Source organism: Fukomys damarensis, unplaced genomic scaffold, assembly GCF_012274545.1.
Source record: "Fukomys damarensis isolate Sample0158 unplaced genomic scaffold, DMR_v1.0_HiC HiC_scaffold_15, whole genome shotgun sequence".
Taxonomy (NCBI): Eukaryota; Metazoa; Chordata; class Mammalia; order Rodentia; family Bathyergidae; genus Fukomys; species Fukomys damarensis.
In genome coordinates this window covers 40,136,888-40,162,573 of record NW_022900927.1, presented here as the reverse complement: position 1 = coordinate 40,162,573, position 25,686 = coordinate 40,136,888, and the positions used below count along the sequence as shown (strand labels likewise).

Genomic DNA, 25,686 nt, shown 5'->3' with positions numbered 1-25,686 from the left:
GGTGCTGGTGTCTTTGTTGTTTTGTAGCTTGAACACTGAACTTCTCCTTTTCCTCCCTTCCCCCACCTCTCCGCTTCTATCTTGCAGCTGCTCATTCTAATCAGCACTGAGCTTGCTATTCCTAAAGTTAAACTGATCCATGCAACCTGAGCCAAACAGTTTTTTACTATCCTTTTCCAACACTATTTTGTTTGTGTCTTTGTTTCTACTCCTTTAAAATCTCTGTTACCTGAATTATTACACCTATAATCTAGAATTTTTCAATCCGAAATACCTGGAGCCTGAATGGGCTACTACAGGAGTTAAGTGGGACAACTAATGTAAGTGTATTTGTCAGGATCTATTTCCAAGCTATTACCCACTTTATACAGATTATTTACCCTAATCACTTTTAGTAAGAATAGGATGAGTATAGCAGAATTTATCTTTCTTTTAAAATTTAATTTATAGGTACATTCTAGGTAGACAGTACAGTTACATTCATTAGCAGAATTTTTCAATTTTAGACTGTAGCCATGTTTCTGTGAGCTAAAGTTTCCATTTCCAATTCTTCCTGGAATTTTTGCCTCAAGATTAAGCTATTTCATCTTATTCTTAGATACTTTGGTTGTCATTAGAGACTTTTACAAATAAGAAGTTGTAATTCATTTGAGTTCACTTGAGAGCCTGTTCTTGTCTTACATTGCTTCTTCACCAAAATGATAGTGAGCTTGCTTGAAACGATGTTTATAGAAGAAAACAAATCTATGTAGGAGTAGTTTAAAATTTTACTTTTTGAAGATTTTTGCCCTAGGAAGAGAGAGACACAGCACTCAGAATATTATGTTTTAACATCACTCCAGGTTATCATTTTTCTCTGTGCCTCTGTTTACTAATTTGTAAAATAAAACTAATTTTACCTTTTCATAGGGTAATTTTCAGGATTAAATGAATTTAAACTATAGAAAACATTTAGAACAGTGGCAAGTGCATAATAAACTCACAATAAATGTTACATTCATTCTAATGTATAAAGTAAAGTATTCTTAGCCTCCTTTATTCTTCCTCCTAATAACTCCCTTAGGTTAAATGATAGTGAAATTGAACGACAGCATTTTAAGGACCAAGATATGTATTCTGATAAATCTGATAAAGAAAATGATCATGAACATGATGAATCAGACAATGAGGTGTTGGGGAAAAGTGAAGAAAGTGATACTGATACATCAGAAAGGCAGGATGACTCATATATCGAACCTGAGCCTGTTGAGCCTTTGAAGGATACCACTTACACTGAACAGAGCCATGAAGAGCTTGGAGAGGTAAAAGTACATTTTCAGAGATTATGATTTTCTAATTCTTAGGAATTTCTGAATAAAGTTTTAGATACTATTTGATTGATATGTTTTCCTGAGAAATGATATTTATACCTATTTTATTTTTTTAAATATTTATTTACTTATATGTAAAATGTATATGAAATATTTCAAGATTTGTAAACAGCTAAACACATGTATAGTACTTATACAAATACCAATATAGGCTATCAAATTTACAGTTTACATTTTCTTCATTTGTTCTTGAAATAGGATACTGCCTGATATCATTGTCAAGTGCAAAGTAAATTGCAAGGAAACATGAGTTTATAACTGTCTTTCTATTGCTAATTCATAGAAGTATAGTATAAAATAATAGGATATAGTGTTTTTATATATTATTCATTTTGTATTTTGTGGAGCTATCCCTTTTTACTTAAGCTTTATAGCTGTAGACTTTATTTATTATTTAAAGAGTTGTTTCCATATTTTAAGTATGCTTGAAATAATCCTGGAGAAAACTTGTACTTTCAACATGCTGTCTTGTCTACATATTTGAAGTAAATATAATATTTCAGTATGTTTTGTTAATTGCTAAAGGCAGGTGAGGCTTCTCAAACAGAAACTGTGTCTGAAGAAAACAAAAGCCTTATCTGGACACTACTGAAACAAGTCCGTCCGGGTATGGACTTGTCCAGGGTTGTTCTGCCCACATTTATTTTGGAACCTCGGTCTTTCCTGGATAAACTTTCAGATTACTACTATCATGCAGACTTCCTGTCTGAGTAAGTATATTCTTAATTCTTAAAATAGAAGATACTGTACTTCATGATTTTAGAGATTCTCAAGAGTGCCACTTTCAATGATTATGGCTTTCCAAAGTCAGATTCTAATAAGACATCATTCTCTCTTTTTTTTTGGTACCAGGGATTGAACTCAGGTCCTTGCACTTGCAAGGCAGGCCACCAAACTGCTGAGCTAAATCCCCGGCCTAACATCATTCTCTCTTTTTTTTTGGTACCAGGGATTGAACTCAGGTCCTTGCACTTGCAAGGCAGGCCACCAAACTGCTGAGCTAAATCCCCAGCCTAACATCATTCTCTCTTTACCACTTCTATTGTTGATCTTAATAAAAAATGTACTTTATGAAGTATTGGGAGATCACAATTTTGAAGAAAATACGAATTCTGCCCACATTGCTGTGACAGGCTTCTTGACCTGTTCACTAGCTTTAGTAATTGACACTGACTTTGGTAATTGGCATGTGCTCCTCATCTAAGCCTTCATTCAAGTCCCATCCTAGGACTTGTTTCTTGTGAGACCTGTGCAACTTACACAACCAGAATGATCTGCCAGTTACTGGCTTTTATATCAGTACCTTTTCTTATCTTTGCTCTTTTTTGGAAGCTGCCAGCTGATCTTGAGTGTAATGCTTGCACTTGCAATGCAGGCGCTGGAGCCACTGAGCTAAATCCCCAAACTCTTGAGTGTAATTCTGAAGAATGCAAGCATAATTAAACAGGAGAAGAACTGTCCACTTCTGTCCTTAAAGTTTTCTGGAGAGCTTTGCAAACAACAGCAACTTTGTGGCCACTGTCTCACCCCCACCCCCTCCACCTGATGCCCTTACTCCAACAGCAGTGGTGTTTCCAAGACACTGTGTTTTCTGTGGTACCAACTACTGGCCCTGTGACCTGATTTTTTAGACTCTGCATCACTATCTGTTTTCAGTTTCTTTTTATTGCATTAATAACCTTGGAAAAAAATCATAAGTGAGTCAAATGATAATTGATAAACTGTAAGAAAATTTTACAAAGTATATGCTAGACAAAATGTTAATCTCTCTGAAATATACCAGTTCTTCCATCTTCCTTCTTTCTTTATCTGTCTAGGAATTCATTTCTCTCAGAATGTAAAGCAAATTCCTATAAAAAGATTCCCATTTCAACAAATAGGTTATACTTTTCTGGCAACACATACTGTTGCCAAAACTCTCTGGGGCAATAGACACTCTCACACATCTCATGAGTAATACAAAGTAGCACAGAGCCTTTGATGGGAAACTGACAGTATTTACCAAGATATAGATTCATTCATCCTTTCATGCACTAATCTTGCTTATTGTGAATAACTCCTGCAGCTATAACTCCACATATACCAAATGACACATATGGAAGATTGCTGCAGTGGAGTTTATAATAGTAAAGCATTAACGATAGCTGAAGTGTCCAGCCATGGTTAACTGATTAAATAATACATGGTACATCTACACATATACAGAAAAACTAACTCTATTGGTATAGAGAGAGCTCCAGAGAAAAAGAAGATACAGAAGAGTGTGTACTATACTTTTAGAAAAACAGGTCTACTTATATTTGTTTATTTATGCATAGAGGAAACTTTAAAAGAACATTATAAAAAACTAACCTTAGCCATCTGCATGCCTATAATTCCAGCGCTCTGGAACACTGAGGTGGAAGAGGCAAGTTGGAGCCCAACCCTGATCAATTTAGCAACTTAGTGAGACCCTGTCAAAATAAAAAATAAAAACGGCTGGCGATGTGGCCCAGTGTAAAGGCCCTGGGTTCACTGACTTCAGTCATCAGTACCTCAAAAACAAAAATGAAAACAAGCCAGAATAACCTTATGTATAGGTGATAAGTAGGAACATTGTAGCGAGATGGAACAATATTATAACTATTGTACATTGCAGTCATATACATTGAAGACATGTATTTCTTCATATTGTTTTGAGTTTTTGAGCTCTGTATATGTAAAATTCAAAATTACATAATAAGAGAATTTAAACCAATAGGAGGGGAGCAATTAGTGGTTTATTACTGAAGAAAAATACAACTTGGCATAGTTGTCAGTAAGCCTAGACCCAGCCTCTGCCATCTCATACCTCATCAGTCATGCTTGTGAAACATAAATGCCTTTTTATAAATAAAGAATAATAGCTACATTACAAACAAATACAATAAGACGCCTTATCAATAGAACTCACATCCAACACTCATAACCAGTGTTTTGCCAGGTTGGCAACAACAGCCAAATGGGTGTGAAGAGGCAGTTGAGTCATTGCTCCTATAGATTTCTCCTATACAATGAAAATTATCTTTGACTTATCTATTATACTGGTATTGTTTTTTCACTTTGGAAAATAAGTTGTAGAACATAAGGGGAGGTCAAAGAATAGAAACAGGTGAAAATCTTTTCAGTTGATTAAAATATTTTTAACTCTTCCATACTTTTAATTTAAAACTTCTGTGTTTTCTAGTAGAGACTGAAAAACCATAAAATCTTAGAAAGATAAATGAGAGTGGCAAACACCAACTTACTGTCCTGTCCTCCTTGCACCACACCTCTTACCAGTTAGCACTGATTCTGACATCAGCTACTGAAAATGGACTCCATCAAGTGAACATTGGTCCTTCACTGACTTGTGGGGCCAAAGACCTCTAACAAAATTATTCGTGGGACTGCTTGCCTTCTTATTGCTGGGCTACTTACTGCTCAGCATTGCAAATGCTAGGCATCATGCAGTGCATGAATTTCAAAACCTAAGTTTATTTTCTACTCACAACTTCTCACAGAACCTCTTACTACATCTCACTTGAGAAACCTTGCTTTGGAGAGTTTCCAAACACTATTTGAAACAAAGACCTGGGCAGTGTATCAAAGAATAGAAAAAAAAATCAAGGGGAAAAAATGACCAAACTAAGAAAAACTAATTCTTGAAAATCAATTTATACAAACTATCTTTGCCATCTATTTTAAATATGAATTGTTTTAGACTTATCTCTTACCAGTTATTGGTTGATAAATATGAGGGAGTATTTGTGGCATGTCCTACAAAGATTTTGTGTTTATTGTTTTGTTTTCTAGGGCTGCTCTTGAAGAAAATCCTTATTTCCGTTTGAAGAAAGTAGTGAAATGGTATTTGTCAGGATTCTATAAAAAGCCAAAGGTAACATTTATTCTTTGCTTTCTTTAGCTTTTTATGATTTTTTTATTTTTATGTGTTACTTTAAATTGTTTATTAACACTTACTAAAAAAATTGCAAAATTCATGGTTATTTAGACTTGTATTTTGATTTATGTAATACAATTTTACTTAATGAAAATTTCTTTCACTATGAAAGTTTATAAGGATGCCTTTTGGGCTAGGGATTTAGCTCAGTGGTTCCACCACCTGCTTTGCAAGCAGTTCAATCTCCAGTACCAAAAAAAAAAAAAGATGTCTTTTGATGATACAGTTAAACTTGTTTTGACTGGTATAAACCATCTTGAATTGTATTTGTATTTACAGACTTATATATATTTTTTTCTCCCTAGGGACTGAAGAAACCTTATAATCCTATACTTGGTGAGACTTTCCGTTGTTTATGGATTCATCCCAGAACAAACAGCAAAACTTTTTATATTGCTGAACAGGTATTAGAAATGCATGTTATAGAAACAAAACAGATTTTGACATTATTGGGCTATTTTTATAGACAATATTAACTCAATGAACTATTATTTGATCTTTTTTTACTAGTGAATGGTAAGCACTTAATATTTAACTACTAAATGCTACTAAATGCCCTATTCCTATTTATTACTCTTACTGTCATGGAATCCTTTGATCAAAAATAAATCTCTATTTTTTTTCCCCCTACATCTTGGTCCATTCTTCCTGGTCCATTCTTTATATTTGTTCATTTACTTTTGGCCAAGTTCATAGTGATCATACTTAAAATTATTCAGTGGTTCTCAGTTCTGAAATTAGAGTTATACCAATTTGTCTGGCATTCTAAAGTCTCTTATGCCTTTTATTTTTTATTTTTTTATTATTTATTTTTTTCTCATTGAGCTTGAGGTATACAGTTACAGTTACATTCATCATTGGGATCTTGTACCTTTACATGACAGGTCTTGGTTCTCATTCTTTCCCCTTACCCCTGCCCTCCCTTCACCCCCTCCTCCCTTCCCTATTTACAAATACTTTATTTCCATTTTTACATTTTCTCATGGTTTTTTTTCTTTTCCTTTATTTCCTTTCCCTTACCCTTCCCACTTCCCCTACACCTTTAGCCCTCTTCTTCCTATTTCATATTGTCAATTATACCATTAGGATCTTATGTACCATTATAATTTTTCACACCAGAGAATTTATTCAGTATTTATTCGTATATTTACATATGTGACTTCTTTATTTCACTTAGGAGTATATCCTCAATATGTATCCATTTTCCTATGCATGAATCTAATTTCTCATTCTTTATGGCTGAGTAGTATTCTATTTTTTAGAAAAACCACATCTTTATCCCGTCTCCAACTGATGGGCAAATGGGCTGTTTCCAAATTTTAGCTATTACAAACTATGCCGCTATAAACATAGGTGCACATATATCACTGTGATGTGATTCTTTTAATTCTTTTGGAAAGATATCCAGCAGAGGGATGGCTGGGTCAAATGAACCTCTAATTCCAGCACTTTGAGGTGTCTCCATATTGATTTCCATAGTGGTTGCACCAGTCTGCACTCCCATCAGCAATGGAGTAGGGTTGCTTTCTCCCCACAACCCTGCCAACTACAGCACTCTGAAAAAAGAGATCGAAGAGGATATAAGAAAATGGAAAGATATCCCCTGCTCCTGGGTAGGAAGAATCAACATGGTAAAAATGGCCATACTACCAAAACTGCTATACAGATTCAATGCAATGCCAATTGAAATTCCAACACTATATTTCACAGAACTAGAAAAAAGAATCCAAAAATTCATTTGGAACCAGAAAAGACCTAGAATAGCAAAAGCCATCCTAGGCAACAGACACATGGCAGCAGGTATAACAGTTCCTAATTTGAAACTATACTACAAAGCCACTGTGATAAGAACAGCATGGTACTGGCAAAGAAACAGACCTGAGGATCATTGGAATAGATTGGAAGATACAGAAACAACTCCAGATGTACTCAGCTACCTCATCTTTGACAAAGGAGCCAACTATCCTCACTGGAGGAAAGATAGCCTCTTTAATAAATGGTGTTGGAAAAGCTGGATTTCAACCTGCCAAAGATTAAAACTAGACCCTTATCTTTCACCATGCACTAAACTAAAATCCAAGTGGATTAAAGATCTAAATATTAAAAAAGACTAACTAAATTTGCTGGAAGATAAGTTAGGCAGAACTCTTAACATTGGCATAGGAAAAGACTTTCTGAACAAATCCTCAAAGAATCAACAAATGGGATCTCATTTTATTAAAAAGCTTCTGCACCTCAAAAGAAACCAACAGAACTAAAAGACAACCTACAATGTGGGAAAAAATTTTTACCAGCTGCTCCTGAGACAAAGGGCTATTATCTAGAATCTATAAAGAACTCAAAAAAATCAGCCCCCCCCCAAATATAAAGACCTGATTCAAAAATGGGCATCTGAAATGAACAGACGTTTCTCAGACAAAGAAGTAAAACCAGCAAGTAAATATGTGAACAAATGTTCCACATCACTGGTCATTCGAGAGATGCAGATGAAAACAACCCTGAGATTACACCTCACCCCAGAAAGAATGGCTGCTATCGAGAAGTCTTACGCCTTTTCTTTTTCTTTTTCCTTTCTTTTTCTTTTTTTGATTTGTGAGACAGAGCCTCGATATTTAGTTCAGACTGGCCTTGAATTCAGACTGACCTTGAACTCATTGTATAGTCTAGCTGGCTTCTAACTGATCCTCCTGCCTCAGACTCCTACGTGCCAGGATTACAGGCATGTGCAACCACGTCTGACTCTAAATGCCTTGTTAGGTACTTAGATCTCTGCATTCATAACTAGATAATCTGATTTTATACTTTCTTGCCCTCATTATTTTTAAATTTAGTTCTCTCACTCAGTATTTGTGCTCAGCTATGCTTCAATAAACCCTGAGCTGCTCATTCTTCATTTTCCAAGTAACTGCAGCTCCCAGTGATTTTTTTTTTCTCCTTCTCAAATGTCTGTGCCCTTTTTGTGATTATCCAGTAAGTCATTACCTAATACTTGTATTGTTTACCTTGTTACAGAATATTTCTCTAATTGAATTGTTATGGAAAATAACAATTGAAGTTATATTCCCTCTCCTAGCATATGAAACCTCTTTTGCTGTTATTTTTATACATATAGTAGACAATCAGAAAATATTGCTTAGTTTTTTCAACCTGTAAGTTATTTAAACTTACATACATTTATTTTCACTATTCTTTGTCTTTTACCCTGTCTGCACAAATCTGAGGAATATGCTGTTTCCTCTTAACAGCAGTGACTCCTCTTTACAGTAATTCTCTCCTTGAGTGTAAGAAAGATGAGACCGTGTGTCCTTTGACAACCTTCCTCTTCTCCCTAGAGCCTTTGATGCACCCCTCAGGAAATTATTTATTATAGTAATATTTTAAATTAATCATTATACCAGCTTACATTTTAGTTCACTGTAATTCTTCACAAAAACAATGTACATAAATTGAAAACATTGAATTATTAAAATAGCATATTTGTCAATTATTAAAATAGCATATTTTGTTTGTTTCCTTCAGCCAATTCAGTAATCCATAAGAACAGTATAGAGGAATATCTTAAGAATATTAGTTATCCACTGCCAAAACCGAGTGGTTTGAAAAACTTATTATCTCATAAGATGAGGTTGGATAATCTAAGGGAGGGAAAACAGAGAGAAGGTGAAAAGGAGAGGGGGAAGGAGGGAGAGAGCCCCGAAGACCCTCCAAGATGGAAGCTACATTATAACCTACTTGCACAAATGACCATTCTGCAAAACCAGTTTGGTTCACTGTGAGGGAGAGCTACCTTAATGTGAATACCAGGGGGTAGATTTCCATGGGAGATACGAAATGGTTACTCTAACCATCAATATTTAATTTATTACCTATCAAAAAATTTTTACTCATTATAAGACTTTAACTTTTGATAATAGCACAATAATATATTTATCTACATTTTATGTTTCTTCCTGTATTCAATAGGTGTCTCATCATCCACCAATATCTGCCTTTTATGTTAGTAACCGAAAAGATGGATTTTGCCTTAGTGGTAGTATCCTGGCCAAGTCCAAATTTTATGGTGAGTTTTCCTGTCCCAAACTTCACCCTGTCCAGAGAGTTAGTACTTTCTATGAGTTTTATTTACAAATAAAATTCATAAAAGAAATTGCTGTTTGTTTTTAGCAAAGAATTTATATGTCATTTTAAATATCTTTAATTGAATAATGACTTTGTTGCCCATTCATAAGAAGAGGTGTGGCTCATCTCATATAACTTCACCACATAGGTGTAAATTCATCACAAACATCACAAATGAAAAGATGAAATGATTGCCCTCTAGACCTTTCTAGTACATAATGGGTTTCTTTTACCTTTACCTCTGCCAAGTTGTTTTGTCGCAGTGTTACTGGGACATCGGTCTTTGTATTTTAATCTTTAAATATATAGAGAATCTACATACTAATAAGAAAACTTGGTCCAGGTTCAGTTAGCAGCAGTCTTTTTCTTGATCATTCTGTGATAAACAATTATTTTTTCCTTTCATGATGTTTGCTTTGAGTGTTGTGGTTAGAATGTCCCTCTTATTTTAGCCTATTAATTATTTATCTTCTCTTGAACTTTTCTGTTTTTATTGTTCTTTAATTTTCCTGACATTTATTTCTGCACATATTGTATGTATGAATTGATGCAGATTATAACTTTGCTTTTGTCAAAAGCCAACTAATTTTACCTTTATTTGATTAATTTACCACTGATTTTTAGTGCCATTATCTTCCACTTCAGAGGCTATCTTTTCGACCCATTAACGTGTTTTTTGTTTGTTTTTCTTTTTTTTTTTTTTTTTTTTTTTTCTTTTTTTTTTTTTTTTTTGGTATCACTACTGTATACTCTCAGCAACATTTACTTTTAAATCCTTACTTAATGGATTGTAGTGCAGATAAAATATAGGTACATACCTCTCTCTGCACTGAAAAATATGTCCTTATTTAGGAGAACTGCTCACACTTTTCAAGTGTTATTCATGGACTACCGGAATCAGAGTATTAGTTGAAATTTTAAAATTCTGAATCCTAATTTTAACTCAATAAGTCACAATCACTGTGCTCAAGAACATGCACTTTTTAGTCACCCCAGGTTATTCTAATGTACACTAAAATTTGAAATAGCTATATATACAATGTTAAATAAAAAGCAGAATACTGTACAAAAAATAAATGGAGTCAACTCTACTTTAAAACATATATATATAGGTATCTCTATGTGTGTGCTAATGTATAAGGAAAAAAGATGCAAAGAATTATGTTAAAATATGATTGATTACCCTTTGGGCCTGGGATTAATGCTCAGTGGTTCCGCCACCTGCCTCGCAAGCACAAAGACCCAAGTTTGATCCCTGGTACCAATATATATATATATACATATGTGTGTGTGTGTGTGTGTGTGTGTGTGTGTGTGTGATTACCCTAAATGATAGAATTATGAGTAATTATCTTTTTAATTTTTCAAGTTTTCCAAAAGAACAAGTACTTTTGAAATAAAGGAAAAGTTAGTTGTGTTGATATATTATAGTTATAAATAGTATATAATAAATTATTTTATATACCAATCCATATATAAGATTGGATACAAAAAAGAAACCTTTATACTTCACTGTGATGAAAATGTACGTGGACAATAGTGGCTGAATAAGGGCTTTTTATATTAATCCTCCTATTGTGGATATCCAGACGTTGGGTATTTTACATATTTAAGATTTTTTCACATGGCCTTCATAAAGTATCAAACATATATCTATAACTTTTGAAAGTACTCATTGTGTAAAAATGAGAATATGAATCAGTTACCATTTTAGATAGAAGGTAATCAATACATATTTGGGCACATTTGAATCATTGACATTGAGATATTTTAAACAAACTTTTCTGTAGATACCTGGTAGGTGTCCTAAATATGTTTTGTTTAAATGAGTTGAAATTAATTTTGTGAAATTTAATTAGACATGCTTTGTTTCAGGAAACTCATTATCTGCAATATTAGAAGGAGAAGCACGTTTAACATTTTTGAATAGAGGAGAAGATTATGTAATGACAATGCCCTATGCTCACTGTAAAGGTAATACTTTCCACACTTGAGTAGATATTTCTTAAACCTTCTTTATAAATAAATATGTGTAAGGGGCTGGGGATTTAGCTCAGTGGTTCCGGAGCCTGCCTCGCAAGCACAAGGACCAAAGTTCAATCCCCAGTACCACAAAAAAATAAAAAAATAAAATAAAATAAAATAAATATGTGTGATCGTTTTTTCCGATGCTTTGAGATTGGTGGAGTCAAACATACTTTATTTGAAGGCATCTTTTGTTCACCCATACTTAAGATTATTGATATTGGCTGAATACGTCTGTGGTGATAAATTCACATATATAATGGATATTTGTTGTATATACTTTATTTGGAAGACTGGTTTATAATAGTGGAATTACTTTGTGCTTGCCTGTGTGCAGGATTTGAAATTTGATGAAATGGTCTGTGATTTCAGCATCCTTAAAAGTGATTTTAAATGATCTTGTACCATTACCCTTTTTTAAATTTTAATTTGCTGTTTTTTAATGTACCAAGTACTTTATTTTTTTTTCTCATCCTCATTTGACAATTTCTTAAAAGTAAACAAGGGGAAAAAATGAGAACCAAGACCTGTCATGTAAAGGTAAAAGATCCCAATAATGAATGTAACTGTACTGTATACCTAAAATGTACCAATATACTCAATAAAAAAAAGTAAATGTATTATTCCCTCCCTCATTGTATAGAATACAGATAAAGATATTAAACAATAACTATATTTATAACGAAACTATATTTCAACTAACTGTTCTATGTGCTTTGTACTTATCAGCTTATTTCATCACTTCAGCAGTCCTACTAAAGTAGAAATATTACTATCTCTGTTTTATAATAAGGAAAGTAAGGGGCAAAGAGGTTAATTTGCCTGTGGTCACAGAGCTAAGAGGTGACAAAGTCAGGATATAAACTCTGTCTCTGCAATTCTAACTTTTTACTGTTTTGTATCAACTTTAACACTTGGCTTGATCACTTGAACACTTGGTTCCTCTCCAAAATATTTCTTAAAACTAACTTTCTTTCCCCCTTTTGGACAGGGTTTCCCTATGAAGTTCAGGCCGGTCTTGAACTTACTATGTACCCCAGTCCGGCCTTGAATTCACAGTGATTGATATACTCTTTCCTCAGCCTCTCCAGTGCTGGTATTACAGGCATGCACCACCACACCTGGAAAAATTCACTTTTTTGATAGCTATTTTAATAACTGATTCAACAAAACATAGAAATTCTTTAATATGCTCTCATTTCACAGTTGAGAAACCTAAAATGTTTAAGAATCTTTCTCAAGTTTAACCCAGTTAGTAAGTGACCAACTTATGGCCTCAGGCTGGATTATTCTTAAAGCTTCATTTGTAGTTCTTAAAATAAGCATGAAGTAGGACTGGGGATTTAGCTCAGTGGTTCAGCTGCCTGCCTCGCAAGCACAAGGTCGCAAGTTTGATCTCTGATACCAAAAAAAAAAGCATGAAGTATCTGAAATTGTGAATTATAAAAATAAATATTTTTAAATTTTTGTATCATTTAGCCCATGTCATACCCAACTGGCAATAGGGAAAATTTTTTCATATCAGTGTTTTTATTGCATGGGGGGAGGAGAATATAACCCTTTGTGATGAACATAGCAAATGATTATTTTTATAGGATTTTCTATGTGTGTTTTCTAAGGTGTGATTCCCAAATCACTGATCTCATAAGTTGTTTTATACAATAAAAATTTTGTGAGCAAGTAAGTATAACAAACATTTCATAGTCTGTTCCCCTCTTAGAAATTAACAACATCTGTTTGCATATTAAAGACTGCTTTAACAGCTTAATTAATAGATACACACATACACAACCTGTTTAACTTTCTTTAACTTCCCCAGTTTTTAGCCAATTTTTAGCTATTTTGCAGTTCTCTTTGTTTGTTTCATTTTATCATTGCTACTACAGAAATTTTGAGTTAGGGTCCTCTGAGCCTCTTGTCACAATATTTCCATCAACTAAATCAGTATATAACTTTGTTTTGTGTTTCTTTTAAAGACCATATTGAATTGTGACATTATATACTGTTTTTTTAGTGCTGCTGAACTAACAGCCAGTAGCACTATAACTCGTGCCTGAATAAAGCTTTAATGTATATAATTTCTCTGTAAGGTCAGCATAGCACTTCTTGTACATTAGAATAGACAGCAGTTGATTTGATCAAAATCATTAACAAAAAGCGCAGAAATGCAGAACCTACCCACTAAATATCCTGCAGAAAGAATACTTTTTTACATTGTGAGATCTGAAACTGTGGCCTAGCTCTGCTTTGGCTAGCAATGTACATATTTAGTGACTCAAAGTTTTTTGCCACCCTATGCATGTCCTTGAATGACCACAAAAGCACTATGGGTATTGATTTTTTAATTATCTATATATTTTACAGAGTAGGCGAAGTTACAGATACGGAGTCTATACATACTGTGGATCAGCTGTTATTTATTTATATCCTACAGAAAAAAAATTTGTACTATAGATTTTTATTAAATGGGATGGAATGCCCTAGAATTATGTTTCTTTTAAAGGAGGTTAGATTGTTGTTTATCATAACCCAGTACCTGTCTTTGTCTTCAAACTTTTGTGATTTTTTTTTTCTTTAGGAATTCTTTATGGCACAATGACACTGGAGCTTGGTGGCACAGTCAATATTACATGTCAAAAAACTGGATACAGTGCAATACTTGAATTTAAACTAAAGGTTAGTAAAGATGATAAGAGATATTACAGAATTTAAAAAGGGCTGTGCTGTAAATAGTAATACAGAGTACAGTTTAGTTCCTATGGTAATTATGAACTAAATGTAAGAACACAATTCATGCTAAGCCAAAAAGAAGTTTATCTGAGGGATGAGGGCAAGGCTGGGTGAATATCTTGAGATAATCTGAATATCAGCCTTAGAAGAGCCAAAGTAACACAAAGCCATCCTTTTTGTCATTAATTAATAAAATTACTAGTATTATATAGGAAATGAGATTTTTAAAGGTGATTGGATACGGACAGGGATTTAGCTCAGTGGTTCTGCCAACTGCCTCTCAAGTGCAAAGTCCTGAGTTCTATCCCAGTACCAAAAAAAAACCTAATTAGATAGAAATTGCTCTATAAATTAAATCATTGCTCTATGAAGTACTAGAAGGTACGTATCATCTTGCATTCTAGTCATGTTTACTAAGACAGAATTGTATTGATTACTGTTTCTGCATAACAAGTTAACTCACAGGCTTAAAACTAGCCATTTTGTGATCCTCATGGGATCCATAGTGCAGAAATTTGGACAGGGCAAATTGGAGTTGGCTTATCTTTGTAACTTAATGCTGGGGTCCCAGGAAGACTTCCAGAACATCGATGACTTGATAGTTGGGACTATCATTTACATGTCTGATGTCTGGTCTGGGACTGAAGGACCTACAGAGTTAACTGAGTACCTGTGTACATGGCCTTTCCATGTCACTTAAGGGTTTCCTTATATTGTGGGAGCTTCGAGGTAGTCAGACCTCGTACTTGGCAGCCTAAGGTTTCCGTGGGCAAGTGTCCAGGTAATCAAGGTGGGAGACTTCCATTACCCAGCCTCAAAAGCTAACTTACATTACTTCTGCCACTTTCATCACTTCACTAGAGGAATTACAAGCCCACCCAATTCAAAGATGAAGGGGTTGGCCCCACTTCTCAATGGAAGAGGGGCTTAGTCTCACTGAGGGAAGAACATGTTGCCTGGAGGGGAGAAGAGTAGACATTAAGGCCATCTTTAAAAAACTGCTGCGAGTAAATGGAAAATTTGATACTTTTTCATATCACTAGTAATTGTTATATGACAGTATGTTATGTTCAGATAAAAATATTCTTATGAACTTTCATACTTACTGTTTAATTGCACCCATGTTGATATCCAGCTGATGAGCATCTCTGCTCTAATAAAAAACATCTCTTATTTGATGTAATACCTTTTCTGATTTTTTTTTTTTTAACTGTAGCAAAATTTTGTTTGGATGGTGATACTGATGTTCAAAAACCATGGCAAAAGAAGTTCTTAAGCAATTTATAACATCTTTAAGTATTTGAGTATCAAAATTAGTAAGGATATATAGCAACTCAAAGAATATTCCTTTTGGTTTTTTGGAGAGACTTTTTTGGTTAAGTTCGTAAAAATAACTTTGTTGTTTTTAAAGAGGGGTGTTATTTCTTTCAAAAGATCATTCGGTTCCTTCTGTTTACTGAATCAGTATCTCAATGTATTGCCACATTGATAGGGCAGAGATGGATAGTTAGGAGAGAACAGCATCTGAGAGAACATGGACATGAGTCAGTTGTGTCACTGTAAACTCTCTTAATATATGTGGATTTCACATTTTTACCAACTAAAATTAGAAGATTTTGCAATGTGTTTCTTTTAAGAGTAACCTTTTTCTACGTTGTATGTAAGTATTTGTCAACAGTAAAGTATTCAGCTTTTTCTCCATTTCAGCCATTTCTAGGGAGTAGTGATTGTGTTAATCAAATATCAGGGAAACTTAAATTGGGAAAAGAAGTTCTAGCTACTTTGGAAGGCCATTGGGTAAGTATTTTTATATATTACCTTTATACAAAGAATCTTATTCTGTGGGAAAAAATTAACAATCACATTGTAAAAGTTAAAGCCTACTTATTCCATTGCTAAAAGCACCAATATTTAACCTAAGCTTCAGCTTAATAGCAGATATGCTGGTATTGTTCCGTTATAAACAATATTTACTTTTATATAATATTTTATCTTTCCAAAACTTGTAAGAGCCAGGCATGGTGGCATATGCCTATAATCCCAGCACTTGAGAGGCTGAGGCAGAAGGACCATCCCAAGTATGAGGACATCCTGAACTACATAGGGAGACCTGTCCCAAAAAACAAAAAACAGAAAAACTTTTAAATTTGTAGAAATGCCTAATACTTATGTGTCATTATATGTAGAATAAAGAATGTAACATTAATATTTAATATAACCCTATAAGTTAGGTACATAAATACTCATTACTGCTTGTTGTTGTACCCTTTTTTTAGAGGAGGAAACTAAGACACAGAGCATTTAAATAATTTGCTTAAAGTGATGGAGTAAGAATTCCAGCTCAAGAACTATGACTATAGGGCTGTGCTTCTATGCACAGCATTTTATTGCCTTTGGCCTACAAGAAAGCGATATAGCTCCACACAGAAATATATTTTAGAGGAATGTGAAAAGGATACAATAGTATGTCATTAGAGCAATGCCTTGGATTTACTTCTCTGCTGACCTACATTCATATGTTATATTATTAGACGATATAATCCCCTTCTAAATAAAAATAATTCTCTAATTTCATGCTTAATTTCTTTAAATATAGGATAGTGAAGTTTTTATTAATGACAAAAAGACTGATAACTCAGAGGTTTTCTGGAACCCAACACCTGACATTAAGCAATGGAGGTTAATAAGGCATACTGTAAAATTTGAAGAGCAAGATGATTTTGAATCAGAGAAGTAAGTAAACCACCATTTTTCAGCTACCTTCATGAAGATCAGGGTTTTTTAATCAGTTAATATTGTGATCACTATTATCTGTCTGCATTTACATTTTAATTCAGCAGCATAGTTTATCATTTGTACCTCAGGCATGATGGTACATGCCTGTAACCCACCTACTCAGCTGCCTAGGGCAGGAGTTGCAAGTTCAAGTTCAAGTCCAGTCTGGGCAACTCAGGGACCCTGTTACAAAATTTTTAAAAAGGAATGGGGGCTGAGAATGTAGTTCAGTGGTATAGTGTTCAATCCCCTGAACTATAAAAAGAAATAAAAAATTTATCAAGTTTATAATTTGGGGTTGTGGCAATATTGTTTGGTATGTATGAATATCAAGTACAATACAAATCATCTTATTTCTCTGCAACTGAAAACCAAACATCATATTTTTTTCCTTTCTTTTCTTCTCCAGTACTTTATTTATTTTTGTTTGCATAAAGTGATGGAACCAATTAGTTATTCTTAGTTTCTCCCTAACAATTACTTTTTAGCGTAGTATAGGCATATGGTATGGTGAAAGCAGTGTGCTTCTCTGAAGCACAAGAATAATGCCACTGGATGTGCCGGCTTTCAAAGGACTTACACTAGTTGGGCAATAATTAATGCTGTAATTTTTGTTCTTAAGTCATGAAATTCTTGCTAGATCACTTATAATTTTAAATCAAAAATATTTTATCCATTTTATATGTTTTTGTATTAGGAGAAGAGATCTTCTGTGTAGAAGAAACTGCTAGGCTGTTCACATACCTTAGTCCTCACTAGATTTTTCTACCTGTGTATTATTCTCTTTCATGAACACTCAAGCCTATGTTTACTTTCCCTTCTGTGCTCAAAACTGAGGTTATCAAAAATAGAAAATACATTGTTCTAAAAATTTAATCTTAAGTGCCAGGCATGGTGGTACACACCTATAATTCTAGCCCTCTGGGAGGCTGAGGCAGGATGGTCACAAGTTTGGGCCTGGGAAACGTAGCAAGGCTCTTTATCAATATTTTAATTATTTATTTTTTTAAAGAGTTTCACTATGTAGTTCAGGCTGGCTTTAAAGTCACTACGTTGCCCAGGCTGACCTCAAATTCATGTAATCCACATCCTAAGAGCTAGGCTTACAGGCATGCACCACTTCACCCACCACTGACCCAAAATTGAAAAAAAGAAAAAAAAAAGTGGGTTAGGAATAGAGCTCAAAGCAAAGCCCCTGGATTTGATCACCAGTACTGAAAAAAAAAAAAAAAATTCAGCCATAAACACATGATGCTGTATATGAAATCTATTTTTCCAAAACATAAACATTTTTTGAGATCTGGACATAATTCAACATCTTTTAAAGATGAGGAAATGAGACTTAGCACAATAGGAAACTTGAAGTTCACCAACTGAGAAGTGGCAGATCTAGGTTCACCCCAAGACTTACTGATTCCAGTTTCACTTTGAATGCATTGCCTTCTCAAATGGATAGAATATAGTTATTATCTTTTAACTGATGAAAAAACTAAATTGTAATAGGGGAAATTATTTTTCTCAAAGTCATTCTTATTAAAAATCTGTAGTTCCCAACACTAGCAGCACTTTAAAATAATCTAGGAAGCATTAAAAAAATTAATACTTTGTCCTGCTCCTACAGATCCCAGTTTTAAAAGTATTTGATAATCCATGTATTCAAGGCTGAGAGGCACTGCTTTGTACTAGTAGATCTTTATGAGGCCAGTAAAGATTAAACATTATGTACAAGAGTTATCTGGGGAACTTGTTAAACATACTCCTTGGAGCCCTACCTTCATTACATTCCCTCATCTTCAGTCAGCAGCATTCACCACCATGTTTAAGTGCACATGTGATAAATTTCTCTTTCCAAAAAGAAATTAGTCTTAACTTAGGAGGAAGTGTTTCTCTGTTGAAGGCACTGGATTTTAATATCTTGACTCATTCCTAAGTATATGAGCATAAGCTTAGTCAAAACCAGAAATCCACATGAGCATTATTTTCTCTCAACACAATTCAAACCAGCAGTATATAGATTTGGTTTTCTGTTACTTTGTTTTTAATACTATTTTTGCACATGTATTAGACTCTGGCAACGAGTAACTCGAGCAATAAATACCAAAGACCAAACTGAAGCTACTCAAGAGAAGTATGTTTTAGAAGAAGCTCAGAGACAAGCTGCTAGAGAACGGAAAATAAAAAATGAAGAGTGGACTTGCAAGTTATTTGAACTAGATCCACTCACAGGAGAATGGCATTACAAGTTTTCAGAGTAAGTAGCTGAGAAGAGCTTACTTCAAATAATATATTAGTATCCTTTTTTGCCTTCATTTCTGGAATATTTGTTAGTTACCATATACATTAGTGTGAAATTTTAAACCTGATATTACATTTGACTGGACTCTGTGTTAGCCTGTGAAGTAAGTTAAAGATCAGAAGATTAAATATGTGCAAATGTTAATATTAGAACTGTATTTTTTAATGAAGATCTACTCATAGCATACAAATTTTATGTTCCTCTGTCATTAAACAAACGTTCTTTGTTTGTTTATTCATTTATTTAGTACTCGACCATGGGACCCACTTAATGATATGATACAGTTTGAAAAAGATGGAGTTATCCAGACCAAAATGAAACATCGCACTCCAATGGTATGTAATAATAAAGTAACTAAGTCTCATAAGCATATAAATTTGATAGTTCTTTAATATGTATAGAAATCAATATTTAAAATATAGTTTCAAAGTTTTACCATTTTGGGTAAGCAGAATGACAGAGTAGGGAGCTTAAAACTCTTGTCACTCTAAAGAAATATCAAAAAACAAGCAAAACTATGAAAACAAAATTTATCTGAACTGGAAAATCATGAGAGGTTTGCTTTCAGTAAGTTTATATATGCTCTGCAAAATATCAGTATCATTTCTATTTCTTATAATATACCTTCTTACCTAAATATTATTTAAAATAATCAAAAGCTTATTAAAAATGCAATATCATTCAGTGGTAACATTTTAACATTGAAAACAATTTTTTTGTTTTTGTTTGTTTGTTTGTTGTTGTTGTTTTGAGACAGGATCTCACTGTAATCCAGGCAGGCCTTGAACTCACTATGTAGCTTAGGCTGGCCTCAAACTCAGGGCAATTCACCTGCCTCAGCCTCCCAAGTGCTGGGATTACAGGCGTGGCATGTGCCACTATGCCCGGTACATGATTTTAAAACACTTATTTAGGATTCTGGTGGAAAGACTATGTGGAGCAGTTATATCAGTTGACTAGACATATATTTATATTTTTATATTTGTTTCTGTAAGCTTAAAAATATCTCTAGGCAGGCATGGTGGTCCATGCCTGTAATCCCAGCACTCAGGAGGCTGAAGAAGGTGCATCACCCTAAGTTTAAGACCATTGAGCTACATAGTGAGACCCTGTCTCAACAAAACAATATATGCCTTCATTTCTGAATATTATGCCCATAAACAGTTTCAGTGTTTGTACACTAGTGGTCTTTTTCTTTTTTTCTTTTTTTTTTTTTTTTTTTTTTTTTTTTTTTGTACCAGGGATCGAACTCGGGTCCTTTCGCTTGTGAGGCAGGTGGCAGAACCATTGAGCCAAATCCCCGGCCCTAGTGGTCTTTAATTACAAGTTATAGTACAAACCCACATAATTACATGATATTTTTTTCAGGTTAGTGTCCCAAAAATGAAACATAAGCCAACCAGGCAACAGAAGAAAGTAGCAAAAGGCTATTCCTCCCCAGAACCTGATATCCAGGACTCATCTGGAAGTGAAGGTAAAAATATTTATTGCAGACTGTCCACTAAATGAAAATGGCTTTTCAGATTAACTCAAGATGATAATGTAAGAGTTTTGGCAGAGGCAGGGATAGGATTTAAAGGCAATTCTAGGTCATAGATGAGTTGTAAAAACAGGCCACAGGTAAAGGCATGGGAAAAGAAAAAGGGGAGACATGCACGTAAGAAATGCAGTATGGTAGTAGCCCTTAGGCCTTGTTAGCCTCTGAAAACTTGTTGTTGGTTGCATAGGTTGAATGCAGCAAGCATTTTTTTAGCTCAATTTTATGCTTCAAAAAAGTTTCTCATTCTTCAAGTAAATTAGTAGTGTTTAGAAATCACAGATAAGTAAAAACAAAGCTATTTAAAAGTATGAAGTATAAGATTAAATAGTGTGATATTCTTGTCCAAATTAGATAATATGTAAACTGTCTTCTATATTGAGATATACAGAAGAAAGAATTAAAACATTATTAAGATATATTTTAGATATTAATGGGAAAATAGCTTCTAATGGGGGCCGGGGATTTAGCTCAGTGGTTTGGTGGCCTGCCTTGCAAGCGCAAGGACCCAAGTTCAATCGCCGGTACCAAAAAAAAAAGAAAATAGCTTCTAATGAGTTTACATTAAGCTGAGGAGCCTGTTTTTATCTACAGAGATAACACTGGAGGTGAGTAAAGAAGAAGTACCAGAAAATTAGTTGATATGTGGTTGTTTAAGGGAGAAGGAGCCCATTTGAATTTGAGGACAGCTTCTTATAAGAGCCTTGATGAATTATTAAGATTTCTAATGATTACAGGAATCTAAACTTGGGGCATGGGATTAGGGCAAATAGTGGAAGAGTAAAGGAATAAAACAAATAAAGGCTTATAACCAGGAACTAGAGTGCTAAAAGGGAGTATTAACGATAACATTACTATTCACATTTTACAACCCCGGAAACTGATACATAGACTAACCTGTCCACATCATACACCCCATAAGACAGAGTATCCATATACATTATGTATTTGTTCCTTAGATTGTTTGGTTCCTTAACTGACCATCTTATCCACACTACTGTATTATCTATAATGTATCAGCTGGCATTTGTTGTATAACATGTTGGAAGACTACATTAAACACACTTCATAACAAGTATGGGAGGTTTTGGTATTCCTCTTTTTTAAATGAGAAAGCTGAGACTTGGAGGTTAAGTAAAATATGAACAAAAATAGAAAGGAAGGAATGAGTATGTACAGAGATTTCAAAAACCCATACAGCTTCCTGGTTGGCAGTAGAAATACACAGAAGTGGTATCAAAACTGGAGGAAGATACTGTGCCTGCCTTACAAGCGCAGGTCCTGAGTTTGATCCACGGTACCAAAAAAAAAAAAAAAAAAAAAACTGGCTGAAGAATTAAAGTTTGGGTCAGTAGGAAGTGACAATAACATTAACAAAACATTTAAAGGAGACTCAAAAAGTTGACTTCTGCAGATCTGTGCAGAGGACAGAAAAGAATAATATCTTCCCAACATTATATTAAAAAAAAAAAATAGGGATTAGGGAATTAAATTAGGGATTGAACTCGGGTCCTTGCACTTGAGGGTGGCAGAACCACTGAGCTAAATCCCCAGCCCTATTAATACATATTTTAATAAATTATTTTTGCCTTTTCTAATGAATTAAAAAAATAAAACTGATGCCATCCAAAATTTAACTAATTTATAGTGAATTTAAATGTGTTTATCATGTGCTAGTTTTTATATGATGTTTGAGATTTCGAACATGCCGAATGTTAATTTTATTATGTTAATCTCTAGGCCACAAAAACTAATGCCTGGGGGGAAAAATAATGCCTAGGAAAATTCTTATCCCAAGAATCACTAACTGTAGATTGTGTTTCTGATTGTAACTTACATTCTAAATGTTTTTTAGCTCAATCTGTAAAACCAAGTACACGAAGAAAGAAAGGTATAGAACTGGGAGACATTCAAAGTTCCATTGAATCTATAAAAGAAACACAGGAAGAAATTAAAAGGTAATATATACTGATAGTGACTAGTCACTTTGATCTAAAGGAAGTCCTACAAAAACTTTACTTTTTTGCTAATTTCCTAAGTTATCCTGGTTAGGCTTGAATTTGTAATTCTCCTGCCTCCACCTCAGAGTCCTGGAATTAGAGACATGTTCTACCATGTCTGACAAAATTTTATATTTTTATAACATTGCTAGTATAAAATAGAACCTTGGCTTGTACCACTTGATGTCTGAAAATTATGAAATTCCTCAAGCACAATACTAAGTGAAATGGGAGCATGCTAGGGATGCAGCTGCATTGAGTGTAAAGGTGGGATTGTTTCTGAGAAAGTTGACAGACTTGCTTCTTCATTCTCCTTTGTACATGGCTAATACTCAGCTGAAATGTACCAGTAGTTAAAATATTGAAATACTGCCCTGAGACCTTTGTGTGCTCCTCTTAAGAGTCCCTGACACTCCCTTACGCACCACTCAGTAGTACAGTAACTAAATGTTGTTAATACTGAGGTTTCTTGGAAGAGGAGTCCTAATCCTATTCTGTGGGTGAAGATTGGTTACCATCCATGCTGTATGAGTTTTTAAAATGTTTAAATTAGCCCATCTCTTACATTCAGCACTCGGTACTAGCGTAATTCTGTACATTCTGGATTTTTTTTTAATTTTTCTGTTCTTAAACACTTTGTTTTAGTTCAGTTACTATTTTCATCTGCAGGCTTATCTCCTGCTATCCCTCTGTACCTATTCAATGCTATCATTCCATGAAATTTTGTGCATCTCCCAGAATATGCTGTGCTGTCTTGTCTTTGATCTTTGCCCCTTCCAAATCCACTTTTTAAGACTGACATTTCTTACTGCCTTACCCGTCAAGAAAATCTCTATGACCTTCAGAAGTAAATTCAAATGATACAGTTTTGGGTAACATTTCTAAACACTCACCCTGCCCTGTATAATTACTTAGTCCCTCAATTCCACTTTCACCTTCCTGTACATACTTCCTACACTCCAGAGTTGTCTGTCTACCCTATTATGTCTGTCTACCCTATTATGCTGCCAGCCCTTTTAGAGCATGGAGCACGTCTTAAGTATCTTCAGTGTCATCAGTCTTTTATAGTGTTTACATTTCCTAATTTATTCATAAATTCATTAACTTATTTGCCCCCCTGACATTACTGGGGATAGAACCCAGATCCTTCACATTGAACTACATTCCTAGCCCATTTTTATTTTTTATTTTGAGATAAGTTCTCACTGAATAGCAAAATTTTTTTCTGGCTATTTTCTTTTACTCTCACCCCATCTCCCCAAAGTAAAAAATAAAAGAACTTTGGTGAGCCAACTGAGGAGCAAAATTTTTGTCTTAAAACCACTGTTGTAACAGAGAAGATGTTATGTTTCTGTATCATCAGTTTTGAAACTGGGCTGGGGATTTAGCTCAGTGGCACCACACCCACCTTGCAAGCACAGGGTCCTGAGTTTGATTCCCAGTACAGAAAAAAATATATTTTTACAACTGTGTTTGATGCATATATTTATGTGTGCTACAATTTGGAATTCAGATCCAGACAAAGCCTGCCAGTGGCATAATCAGGTCCTTGGTTGTATAGTAATTGATTGAACTAGTTACTTTAGATAATGTAATTAAATGCTTTGTGACTGTATTGAACTGTGAGTTTTGTACTAAGATTTCTGGAAAATCATTATAAAATTTATTGTTGCTTATTTTTATAGGAATATTATGGCTCTTCGAAATCATTTAGTTTCGAGCACACCTGCAGCAGATTATTTTCTGCAGCAAAAAGACTACTTCATCATTTTCCTCCTGATTTTACTTCAAGTCACAATAAACTTCATGTTTAAGTAGGAGTTCTCCACATTTGAGTCAATGAAACATCAGATTTGGCCTGGGACCAATGTTCAAGTCTGTTTGGTCTTATTAAAATATCACAATATTTCTAAAATGAAAAATTAAGAGGTAAATGTAGTGGTGTCTACCTTTCATATATTTTACCTTTAACCTGAAACAAGAGCTATCCAATTTGGTTAAAAAAGTGAGCTATGTGTTAAGTGCCAGGATATTTCTAGCTTTTGTGACAATGTGTCTACATGTGAGTATAATAAATCCACATGTATACACAGCATCTCTAACATACTCTTACCTGACTGATAGTAGTCTTTGTATTCTGTAGTATGTTTTAAGATAAAATGTTAGCATTGTTCATAACAAAAATGCTATCTTATAAATATATGTATAGTAATCTACTTTCTTTGTAGAACAGGCATGAAATTTTATGAAGGAATTACAGACCGGGGAATAATGGAATAATGGACATGTTACAAATAATTTGATACACTGTACTGTTAAAATCATTTCCAAATTACCTAGTTCAATTGTCTTAGAAACAGCAAAAAAAAAAGTACAAATGGTCAAAATTAATATACTGAAAGAGGTGGCAAATTTTTTAGAAGTTTACTTAAGATTTTTTAAACCGCTATAATTTAATATTTGTAGAAACAGGTATATATGTACTTATGTGTATATCAATATGTAAAACTGGTATGCAGTACTTGGAATTATTAATTATAATACCACCTTAAGCGCTTGTTGAAAAGTATGGTCAAAATTGATTTGCTGTTTTTTCTCACATTAAATCAGCATAGGCCAAATTCTAGACATGTTTATAGGAATATGAAATACTGATATTTAATGTTTTTTTCTTTATAAAAAACATTTATATACCATTTGGACCTTAGTGTGTTCAACAAATAAGTAGAATAGAAAATGTAATAATCAATATTTTATTTCTAAAGCCAAAAGGAAAATGGCAATAAAAAGACACTGGGTGATGACCTTTATGTAGACAATAAAATTGCTTCCCTTAAACTGTGCAGTAGGTTGAGCTTCTAGGAGTATCAAGTTTT

The 25,686-nt window shown here is 34.0% G+C and overlaps 1 protein-coding gene across 9 annotated transcripts in view; it reads left to right on the top strand.

Annotated features, from left to right (window-relative positions):
- The window catches only part of Osbpl8 (oxysterol binding protein like 8), a 168,018-nt gene extending 142,837 nt beyond the window's left edge, over window positions 1-25,181 (top strand). For all 9 annotated transcript variants that reach the window (XM_010639539.3, XM_033763787.1, XM_033763788.1 and 6 more), the window contains 14 exons: window positions 1,064-1,301; window positions 1,896-2,080; window positions 5,184-5,265; window positions 5,634-5,732; window positions 9,292-9,388; window positions 11,323-11,421; window positions 14,051-14,148; window positions 15,910-15,999; window positions 16,799-16,935; window positions 19,043-19,228; window positions 19,521-19,608; window positions 20,642-20,747; window positions 22,666-22,768; window positions 24,496-25,181. In XM_010639539.3, the coding sequence (XP_010637841.1) occupies window positions 1,064-1,301; window positions 1,896-2,080; window positions 5,184-5,265; window positions 5,634-5,732; window positions 9,292-9,388; window positions 11,323-11,421; window positions 14,051-14,148; window positions 15,910-15,999; window positions 16,799-16,935; window positions 19,043-19,228; window positions 19,521-19,608; window positions 20,642-20,747; window positions 22,666-22,768; window positions 24,496-24,628 (1,741 nt within the window). In that variant the 3' untranslated portion in view covers window positions 24,629-25,181. The remainder of the gene's footprint in view (window positions 1-1,063; window positions 1,302-1,895; window positions 2,081-5,183; window positions 5,266-5,633; window positions 5,733-9,291; window positions 9,389-11,322; window positions 11,422-14,050; window positions 14,149-15,909; window positions 16,000-16,798; window positions 16,936-19,042; window positions 19,229-19,520; window positions 19,609-20,641; window positions 20,748-22,665; window positions 22,769-24,495) is intronic.
- Window positions 25,182-25,686: the final 505 nt, after the last annotated feature.